At 32.0% G+C, this 10,746-nt stretch overlaps 2 protein-coding genes across 6 annotated transcripts; one reads left to right on the top strand and one right to left on the bottom strand.

The window, feature by feature from the left end:
• The first annotated feature begins 1,492 nt into the window (after nucleotides 1-1,492).
• On the top strand, nucleotides 1,493-9,773 carry LOC128895880 (uncharacterized). 5 transcript variants are annotated; one of them, XM_054158842.1, is made up of 8 exons: nucleotides 1,666-2,099; nucleotides 2,608-6,643; nucleotides 6,730-6,911; nucleotides 7,033-7,208; nucleotides 7,291-7,501; nucleotides 7,630-7,773; nucleotides 8,900-9,063; nucleotides 9,576-9,773. In XM_054158842.1, exons 2-7 carry the CDS (start codon nucleotides 2,656-2,658, stop codon nucleotides 9,050-9,052), a joined length of 4,854 nt encoding a protein of 1,617 aa, XP_054014817.1. In that variant the 5' UTR covers nucleotides 1,666-2,099; nucleotides 2,608-2,655; the 3' UTR covers nucleotides 9,053-9,063; nucleotides 9,576-9,773. The 5 variants fall into 5 exon arrangements, with proteins under 5 accessions (XP_054014820.1, XP_054014817.1, XP_054014819.1 ...); XM_054158845.1 differs by lacking the exons at nucleotides 1,666-2,099; nucleotides 9,576-9,773 and adding an exon at nucleotides 1,493-1,582 and having other exon boundaries at nucleotides 8,900-9,372; XM_054158844.1 differs by lacking the exon at nucleotides 9,576-9,773 and having other exon boundaries at nucleotides 1,666-2,095; nucleotides 8,900-9,372.
• LOC128895886 (U-scoloptoxin(11)-Sm2a-like) lies at nucleotides 7,528-8,891 on the bottom strand. The gene is made up of 4 exons (XM_054158856.1): nucleotides 8,618-8,891; nucleotides 8,330-8,518; nucleotides 8,059-8,265; nucleotides 7,528-7,976 (listed from the first exon to the last, which is right to left on the bottom strand). The coding sequence occupies exons 1-4, from the start codon at nucleotides 8,729-8,731 to the stop codon at nucleotides 7,788-7,790; spliced, it is 699 nt and encodes a 232-aa protein (XP_054014831.1). The 5' UTR covers nucleotides 8,732-8,891; the 3' UTR covers nucleotides 7,528-7,787.
• Nucleotides 9,774-10,746: the final 973 nt, after the last annotated feature.

Below are 10,746 nucleotides of genomic sequence, written 5' to 3'. Positions count from 1 at the left end.
GCTACCCCCCTTTCCTCGTCAAATCATGATTTTCACAGCGAATTACCCCGAATTGTTTTTCACCGTGAAAAAGGACGGAACGGTGGGCAGCGAACTTTCGATCCGATGGATGGGGTCGTGAATATCGCGAGGACACTCGAAACGCAGCGAAAACTTATCTGAACGCAATAGTCATCTCGATGCAACAGCCACCCTCCTCCACGCGTTTCCTCTTCTTCTCTTTCGGTCCCTCGTTTCTAATTCCAACTCTCCCCACGCCTTTCTTTCGCGTAAACGCCGATACGCGACCGTCTTGCACACGCGTTACACACATGTGTCTTTTAACGACAATTCCGCGTCCCATTCTATTGGCACTGATTCGGATAACACGTGGTGCCATAAGACACCGACATTGTTGGAAGGGAGGGATGTATTCTTTGTCATTTTTATTGTTTCATTGGTCTAGGTCTAAACAGTCGCGTGACTTCGACGCTTAACAGGCGCTTTATTTACGAAAAATTCAATACGTGCCAGCTTAACACTTTGGATTTAGGTGGATTACAAACTGTCTCACCTTTCGATTAACTTTAACATCTTATTTAACATTTTACATGAGATCTGAGGTCTACTAGGTCAGACGGTATGTAACGATAGAGTTTCTTTTTAATTTATGTCGTCTCTTATAATTTTCAGCCAAGAATAATAGACCAGAAGACTATAGAAGAAGAAAATCAGCCTGATGGATTCGGGCTTATTATTTTTAATTGTTCCGCGGGATGCGATCATCGTTTAGCTATGAAGGTTTTAATTAGTTACTTCCCGAGTTGCATGTGCCTTGCAAACCACTTTTCTTTCCTCTGCACGCGAGGTGACAGTTTTATTATCCGCATTGGAGTTACGATAAGTAAAATAAAAACTCGTAAAATTAGGAGAGGTTTATTTTCACCTGACGGCATTGCAAATGTTGTGTTGCACGCGCTATTGATAAATTTAAGTTATAAATTCCCTCGGAATTGTACCAAGTCGAACTATTTTTGGTATGATGTTGATTATAATTAAATAATTACAAAGAGTATGGGAATTACATTATACATTAATATTAGTATTATTGTATTTTGAATTCATTTATAAACGTAGCGATGGCGCCATCGGTGGCAGAACGTCCAAGTTTGTCGTGAAATAGTTCTAACTTTTCACCAGTAGATGGCGCCACGACTCAATGTTTTCTTTAAAAAATGTTTGAAATAAGTTCTAGCTCATAAATCAAAGGTTGTGAATTGAAGTTCTTATTCATTATGTTTAAAATGAAGCATAATTGTGCATATATGTAACGGAAATTAAATATGTGAAAACTTACCCTTAGTACAGATACTGTATCGTCATCTAGTGGACGAAACTTGAAACTATTTCGCTACAAATTTGGGCATGTGGCCACCGATGGCGCTGGCCGCGTAATAACTAGAAGCTAGTGGAATAAAGAAGAGAATACCTAAATTCACCATGTATCATGTATCGTACTCCCCTCAAAAGGAAGAAATTATCGCCTTCAATTATACTGGTACATGATAATATTATCCATACAGTATAATTATTTATCTAAACGGTAATTCAAAAGGAACAAATATTTTTGGAGAATTTTCTCTACATTTTAAACGTTTACTTGTCACATTCTAGCACGTATGTATCTGTACAAAAAGACCAATGACAAACGTGTTTATTAAACGCTGTTTAATTAATTACCTACCCGATCATAGTTATCAAAAGTTTGTATTTTTATTTTGTGGCATAAAATGCATGACGTGTTTTAAATTTATACCAACATCTCGTGCTTCGTATGGTATCAGTATCTGTGTATTTACTCGGTGTACTCCAAAGAAAAGTACTTGCGAGTATACTTGTTACATTGATGACAGTAGTGTATACGTGATTTCGTTCTTGTAAACATTGTGTTGTGATTTAGTGGAGTAATTATTTTTTCATACGAAATACATTCACTTATATCATCTAACAAACATATTTAACTAACGGAGATTCGTCGCAATACGAGAATTCTTCTAAAGCTTGAATAATATGTAATTATCACTGAAATCTACACAGTATGGATACAGTCGTCCTGGTTGGTGAGTTTTGTACTCTGCCATTAAAATCATTTTATGTATTTAACGAAATTACTGTTAAATAGCGTATCAACGTAAATTAAACGACTTCAATTGAAAGTTTTCGAGTACAAGTACATATTGATAACCGAATCGGAGTAATCGCTTTGAAACTATTATACGACGTATCTTTTGTCGTGGCTTTATAAGTCATTAAAGCATACTATCGTAATATTTTAACCGAAATTTTGTTTTCATAATCCACTTGAATTTGTTTTTGTACGTGAATTCTACAATAGAATTTTTCTTTGCGAGGAAACTCGAGTAAAATCGAAGTAATATTTTTATATAATTTACGAGTTTATCTTAGGTTATGGTGCATTTAAAAAATTGTTTATTTTATTTCTTACTACGCCATCTTTCATTTTTCATTAACTAATTCATGAGAAAACACACTTTAACAATTATTTAATATCGATTTATAAGCTTCTTCAAAATATCACTGATATTAATCATTGTTTCTTATTAACAGGACAATCTATGGATTCTTAAATAATTGTAATGAATTTGATGTTTTACCATGGAACAAGTAGATGAAGTGCAGATTGTTACTATCCAAATACAACCAGAACTAACAGTTAATTTATCTTCCTCGCTAGAGTCAGATTCGAATAATGATCATGTGACAAATGTGGAAAACATTCCTGAATGTCAAGAAAGTAGTACAACAAATTGTACAGACAAATCAATTGAAGCTCCATTGTCGATAAATGAATGTGATATAAATAATACAACTGAAGAAGCTAATGTTAAAATTGAAATACTAGAGAAAAAAGATGATATAAATAATGAGTTGGCACAAGAAACAGTTGGTAGTAATACAGAAGGAACAAGTAATAATGTCATAGAAACAACGGTTAATAATAATACAGAAGAGATAATCGATATTGATACAAAAGAAACATTTATTAATGATATACAAGCAATAGTTAATAATGATTCACAAAATAATGCTGATCATGATATAAAGAATGATATAGTAAAGGAAGAACATGATACAATACAAACAATTGAAATTAAAGATGACATAATATGTATAGAAGATGATATATCCTTAAAGGAACAAAGTACTAACATTTCAAATGATGTTACAATACTCAGCACAGATAAAAGTGAAGATGAGCAAAGTTTTGAAGAAAATGTTTGTACATTAAAAGAGACAGAGCCAAGCAATGATACTAATGCTCAATGTCAAGCATTAATTAAATCACTCAGTCAGTCTTTTGATGGTAAGGACCAAGCTTTGCATGTTGCAGATACAGATGCAGATTTGACAAAATTGGTGGATGGTGATTCAGAAGTTATGGTAGTAACAGTAGAGACTGTGCCTCTTAATGATTCAAATGAAACCACAGAGGAAAATATTATCGTGACTGTACACGAAAAGGATATTATGGTAAATTCCAATGATAGTAACCTTTCATTGATGAAAGAAAACAAAACTAAAAAAACTAAGATAGAAAATGAAGAGTTTGGTTTAATAGATTACAGTCAAGAAAGCGATGGAACTATAATTGAAGTGATTTCAACAGAAGTTGTTGATTCAGAAATTCCTGAAACATGTACTCAACGAAATAATAATGAAATTTTCAAACATACTACTTCCAAAATAGATTCTGTAATTTCAACAAAAATAGAAATTGTAGATAACATTGCTAATGAGGAAAGCAATGTAAAACAGGAACAGATGCAGACAGTTGGGAAATTTGAGATTGAATCTGATAGTTCAGATAAAGATAAGATGAAAGAAGAACTTGTTCACAGTAAATTTATTGATTCTCCTATGCATGTAAATATTTCGAGTGAAAGAAATGTATCTGTAAACGAAGTAAATAAAGCAGGCGCGACATTGAAAGAGAGAAGTGTACTTCAAGATATTTTTGATGATTGGGGTGATGAGAATGCAGAAGATGAGAGTCAGTTGGTATCTAAAGTACAAGATACAGTAGAAATTGAATTAAAAAGCTTACTAGATGATACAAAGACAACCGAAACAGTAGATGAAGAGAAAGAAATGCTGGTTAACAAAGAAATTGTATGCATAACAAAAGATGCTGTAGCAGGTGTTGGAAAAGTAGACATTGGCAATGAAAATACAGAGGCGAAAGAGGTACAAATATCAAAAGAACCAACAGATAATAACCAAAGCATAAAAAGGCAACAAAGTACTATAAAGACATTGGGTAAAGATCAAATAAGTTTTAGACTCTCACAGAATTTTGGAAAATTTATAAAAAATGCAACACATGATTTGACTGCATTAAGTCAAACATCATCACAAGCAAAAGTAACGCCCATTATTAATCGTCGTCGTAATTTGAAGAGTCAAATCGCTTCACCAGCTGAAGTAACAGAAGCATTAAAAGAACGATTTCGTGAAAAGCAAAAAATTATAGAAGCACCACCAGAACCTGACATATTTTTTGTTAAGAAACTAACTCAGAGATTATCGAGTAAATTAGCAGGTGGCCCAATAAATTCTTTACCAGCACTTATACCATTACCTCAACCTACAACTCCATCTTTTGCTCAGTCTAATAAAAAATCAACCGAAAATGCAAATACAGAAACTACTAAAGAGAGCAGTTCAGACAATAAAGAATTACTAGCGATATTAGAAGGCGATGTTGATCCTGACTGGTCTAATTTGAAACCACCAACCTTAACAGAAGAAAGAAAAGATCCAGTTGAACAACCTGGTCATAATACACCACCAAAACTTGATCCTTTAATTGAACGAGAATTAGCATTGAAACAACTTCTGGAACTACCTGTTGCATCAGTTAAAAAAAATATTTTAAGGAAGAAAAAAACATTTAAGCCTGCACCTGGTAAAGCTGCTAAGGAAGCAGAGACAATATCTGTATCTGAAGTAAAAAAGGAAATTGTTAATATCGACTTAATCGATGATTCTACAGAACCAAATATGAAAGATACAAAAACTTCCGACTCGGAATCGTCGCCTATAATTACTGAAGAACATACTCCAGAAAAGAATTCAGAATTAAATTCAAAAGATGTACGATTAGATGAATCAAGATCAGGTAGAAAACGAAAACTTACAGAGAAAGCTAGAGAACACGAAGAACAGCAAAGTATCGTAAAACGTCAGAAAGTATACAAAAGTAAAGGTTCGTCGAATAAGAAGCAACTTCAAGAAGATGAAGTACAAACTATGGCTGATACTAGCCAAAATAGCGAGAACCATGTGTCTAAGGAGAATACTTCGCCTGCTATTACTATAAATAACGAAGCTAATGTTACAGTAACAAAAGAAATAACAAACAAACAGTTTGCAGATAAATCAGACTCAATAGAGACTAAACCTGAGAATGCATCTTTAAAACGTCCAAAACAAACTCTCAGTAAAAAAGGATCCCAATCTATTTCTAGGAAGAATATGGTAGTGAACAAAATATTAAAACAAAATTTGTCTTCCAATAAAAAATCGGTTGCCTTAAAAGCAAAATTGAATACTTCATCAAAGAAATCTGGATCGAAAATATCTTCAAAATCAAAGAGATCGGTGGAAAGTAGTTCTGGGGATTCTAAGCCAAAGAAAAAAAGTATAAATGAAATAGATAGATTGCTTCAAGATGAGGGTGTTGTAAATTTATTATATGATGTGGAACAACCAGATAAGAAACGACTGATTCCTATCACTAAGTCTCAAGCAAAAGTTATGGATATACAAAAAGTTCAACGTGAACTTAATTTTAGAAAAAAATTAGTGCGCAATGCGGTTCTAAGATTGCGTACCGCGACAGTAGGCGTGTCGAAAGTTTCTTCAAGATCTAAAAGAACCTCTGTACAGGCAAATGAAATCCAAGTGGATAAAAAAATTGGAGAACAAATTACATCAGCAAAATCAAACGTATCAACTGACTCAGAATTTATCTTACCTGCAAAAATACGAAATGCAGCGGATGCATCCGTTATAGTCAGGAGACATTCGTCTAGTTCATTTTCCAGTGCATCTGGAAGTCCCAGAGTTAGTGTTGATAGTCCAGAGAAAGTTGAAGGAATTAAAATGGATGAAGGAAGTTCTCATTCACTAAGATCTATGAAAAGGAGACTTTCTCAGGATGAAGGAATACATGTAAAAAAAAGTAAAAAGAAAGTTATACAAAGAATGAATGCAGACACTAACATAGTTGCTAACATTGTAGAAGATAAAGTCATTCGTCCTAATAAGAAATCAGATTTAAAGAAAACTGATAGAAATTCCAAGCAACCAGATAATGTCGTAGTAGATGAAGCTAGTAGTAGTCCAGGTAAAGTTGTTACACGGTCAAATGGTACAGCTACAGGTAAGGTGACCTCAAAAACCAAAAAATCTGCAAAGAGCAAAGTTACATTTGCTAAAACAAACGAACCAGATAATGGTGAAGAATCTTCCAAAGGAGAAGATGAACTTTCAGTCTGTCTTGCAGAAGCTGCAAACGCCCTTTCAGTAGTCAATGCTGGAAATCGGTCCGGAAGTACAACGGCAAATCGTAAAAATAAAGGTGAAAATAATTATTTACTAGGAATATTTTATAACTGTAACATCAATCGCGTGTACATGAAAAAAATACATAATATTGAATGAAAGATTGTTTTCCAGTAAATACAAATATCATTAAAATATCGGAATCGGATAATAATAAAACAAAGATGGAACCGCGAAGTCAATTCAGTAATAAAGAAATAAATGTACGACGACATGGAAATCTTGTCCAATTGATACTAACTCCATCATCTTCAACAAAAATAAAAAACGCCCTTACAATTCAGGTAACAAAATTAAAAAAAATATATTTGACTGTTAGATCACGAATTTTTATTCTTTGTTCAGAATAAAATTTACCCAACTTTGATTTCAGTTATATACGTAATAGTTATTTTATATTTTTAGATGATGCAAGAGTTTCGTGAAACATTATCAATTCTGAAGGCAGATGATAATTGCAGAGTTGTTCTATTAACATCAACTGGTAGCAGTTTTTGCGAAGGTCTTGATCTTTCTACGTTATTACACACAAATAAAGAAGAACGACAAGCTCGAGCTCAAGAAATAGCAGATGCGGTAAAGTATGTAGCCATTATTATAAAGACTGCATAATTGTTGTACATATGTAATTCATTAAAAAGTTAATTTCTTTTGTCAATTTAGAGAATTTATTAAAAGTCTAGCATCGTTTAATAAACCTATTGTTGCTGGAGTTCAGGGTGCTGCGGTTGGTCTTGGTGTAACAATGTTACCTTTGTTTGATCTTGTAATAGCTAGTGATAAAGCAACATTCAGTACTCCTTATGGAAAATTGGGGCAAATTGCTGAAGGTGCTGCTATTTTCACCTTGTCACATATATTAGGAACTGCAATTGTAAGTATACTGAATACACGGAAAGATTTTAACTTTATTATATATGTTTATTTAGAAACAATCATACTAAGAATAATATATGATCAATATTACTTAACAATATAAGCGCTAATTATATCATGTTTCAGACAAGTGAATTACTTTTGGGTGGCAGAATTTTAACAGCCAGTGAGGCATTAAGGGCTGGTCTTGTTACAAGAGTTCTGTGGCCTGATAGATTTCAAGTTGAATTATTACCGACTTTAAAAGCTATGAGTGAACAATCTTCACAGGTATGTGTTCCATATTATAATCTTTTAAATGGGAGACAATGAGCTTTGTAAGCAGGGCCGGAGTAAAGCAGTTCTTGAACATTCTCAGAGGTTCTATTATTAAAAATGCACAAATGATTTTCTGGACAAGTGCATCTATAATATGTTGAGTACAAATCAGACCGTATATAACCACAAAACTCGTGGGTATAGCACATTCTCTCCTGCATCAGAAAAGTAAAATAATGAAGTCTACTGAAACATAGAAGATCGAATTCAACATTTTTGTACTAATTTCGAAAATACCTTAATACATTTAAACGTTTGCGTGATAAAATCATTTTCTTCGTATACGTATTTTTTAAGTCTCCAATAGTATGACTGTGGGCAGATACAGCTTAACGTTACGTTATACGGTATTAAATAAGAATTATTCTTATTGCTTTTACCATATACTTTGATGCCTTCATTTTCATATTTACATACATTCATCTCTGTTACTGGAGTGCAAAACTGAAAAAAAAAAAACAAATTTATACTTTTCAAATTTCAGTATACATTGTCTATTTTGGTGTACCTCCATGTGTGATTTATTATTTAGCGAGAGGGACCAATTCCCAAGTTGTTCCTTCCATTGCCATGGACATTCTTTTCCATTAGGACACCGACACAGTCTTTCTGTTAAGCTAGATACCCAAAATCGATTGTGAATCACATTACACACCTCATTAATTTCACATTCATGTAAATCACTTTCACCATTAATCTGTATTAACGTAATATATTACACATTTTTTCTGTATTATATTTCACATTCATTTTTTTATTTACATTTCTCCATTGTATAATATTTAAATATACTTACACCATCCATATATTTGAAAGTGACATTGCTTAACTTACTACTGATAATAGAGTATGAGCTGAAACACTTGGTTACTACAGAAAGTAGAAAATAGATTAAGATAAACATTTTCATAGTAGAGCTCTCTTTTATAGTCGTTAGTACGGTCAAAATTGTGTCACAAGTAACAATAGAGTGACCTACTTGCACTCACGTTAGTTGGGTATATGCGAAGGTAGTTAATATTTATGTTATACATCCGGAATTTTTACCATCTACATATGCGTATAAAATTATTTTCAGTCTATGGAAGCTACAAAGGCATTGCTGCGTCACAGTTTGCGGAGAAAATTGGACGCCGCATTAGAATCGGAGACGTTTTTACTGATCCAACATTGGTGTTCCACAGAATGTCAAACTGCCATAAAATCTTACATTGACGGAAAAGTCCAGTGAACATTCGAATGGTAATAATATGTTTTCTCTGTACATTTGGCTTTAATTACTGTACTTTATATATAGGAGAAAATAGTATTGAGGTTAATAAGAATAAATTGAATAATTATTTTGATGGAGCACTACACATATAGTGGTAAAAATGTTATAACTTGTATAGCAATATATTAAAATGTAAATACATATTTGTCATTTGTTATATGTAATTTGTATATGAAATTGTACAATATATTATTTCTAACTAAAACTATTGTTTAGGAGTTAGTTCTCACATTTGTAACAGCACAAAATAAATGTAGCTCATTGTTATTCTTCCTATGGGTGTTTTGTACTATTTAATCTTTATTAATTATTTTACCATAAATAAATGTAGATCGAAATTGTTGATAAAATAGCCATAACACTAAAATAGCAATTTAGTCATGGTATCTCTAGACTGGATTTCAAAGTTCCAATTTATAAAAAATGTTATTGAGGTGAATCTGCAAAAGAAACTTAATAAATTTACAATTATGTGCTACAGATATCCAACGATTTGAATGGAAATACTAGCAACATATTTCAAGACTACAACTAATATTGTAAAATCAGGTATGAAGAATAATTACAAGATAATTCGTTTGGGAGACATTAAAGTGAGAAAAGAAGTCGTGACTCTGGTGTGTTATTTTGCATCAACGCACGATTATTTTTAAGATAAGACATCAAACTATTGAATCATTCAATCAGATCGACTATTTTATTATTAGCCATTTACATATATATATATATATGTATTAGATATGCATATATACTTTCCGTAGTATGTTATTATTATTAGAATAAAATAAAGAGACGACCATCGTAAACATTGTGGTGAATTGTGTTCTTTTGCTTATACATCTTGCTAATACGATCTCATCTTGTACATTTAAAGTTGGTATGATTCTTTTATATTCAATGTACAATTGTGCCTTGGTCGATTTGTAAAAGGATAGAGAAAATTAGACATAGAGAATGACAGAGATATTTGTAATTTACACCTAAAAAATCATGCTTAACCTATCTTTACTGGTGTGCTAAATATGTCAAATTATACTTTTGATTGCTCTTTGATTTGTTACTCATTGTACGGTATCGTAATTTTATTAGAGTTTTATTCATATCTGTTGTTTGAGGTATTGCAAATATTGATAGATACATATCTATGTTATGTATGTATAAAATTCTGCTTTTGTTAATGAATTTATATTGAATATATTTTATGATTAAAGTAATTAAATTATGTTACAATGCAAACGATGTATTTCAGTGCGACATCATGTGAATTATAAATAGAAAAAAAGTGTAAGATAAAATTATTTTAAAAAGATGCATAATGTACGTTAGGACAATTTATAAAATATCGTGTCAAATAAAATATGAAATCCGTGTGCGATGTTTAAAGATTATGGAGGGTTATGAAATAAGATTCAAGGCAACATTAAGAAATTTCATTGAATACTGTTCAAAAACACAGATTATGGTGTAAAGAATACAGTCGCTCTTGTACAAATGTTACACATGTAAGAATAAGCCATTCTAAAACATATTATATTATCAATGAATATAAAGCCCATACAAATATAAAGCAAATATTCACAAGCCAATTTATGTTTAACGTGTATTAAAAATATATATAATTACCTATCTATGTGTATACATATAGATGTATG

The sequence above is a fragment of the Hylaeus anthracinus genome, unplaced genomic scaffold (assembly GCF_026225885.1).
Source record: "Hylaeus anthracinus isolate JK02 unplaced genomic scaffold, UHH_iyHylAnth1.0_haploid 5, whole genome shotgun sequence".
Taxonomy (NCBI): Eukaryota; Metazoa; Arthropoda; class Insecta; order Hymenoptera; family Colletidae; genus Hylaeus; species Hylaeus anthracinus.
The sequence above is the reverse complement of the archived record's forward strand: the minus strand, read 5'-3'. Positions and strand labels throughout refer to the sequence as shown.

What these genes read in the sequence shown, in the direction of transcription:
- LOC128895880 (XM_054158842.1), top strand. Translation starts at nt 2,656, where the DNA reads ATGGAACAAGTAGATGAAGTGCAGATTGTTACTATCCAAATACAACCA. An exon ending in AAAACGCCCTTACAATTCAG is followed by an intron (nt 6,912 to 7,032) that starts GTAACAAAATTA and finishes TTATATTTTTAG; the next exon opens with ATGATGCAAGAGTTTCGTGA. An exon ending in ATATATTAGGAACTGCAATT is followed by an intron (nt 7,502 to 7,629) that starts GTAAGTATACTG and finishes ATCATGTTTCAG; the next exon opens with ACAAGTGAATTACTTTTGGG.
- LOC128895886 (XM_054158856.1), bottom strand. Translation starts at nt 8,731, where the DNA reads ATGAAAATGTTTATCTTAATCTATTTTCTACTTTCTGTAGTAACCAAG. An exon ending in CTTTCAAATATATGGATGGT is followed by an intron (nt 8,519 to 8,617) that starts GTAAGTATATTT and finishes ACGTTAATACAG; the next exon opens with ATTAATGGTGAAAGTGATTT. An exon ending in AAACGTTTAAATGTATTAAG is followed by an intron (nt 7,977 to 8,058) that starts GTATTTTCGAAA and finishes TTTCTGATGCAG; the next exon opens with GAGAGAATGTGCTATACCCA.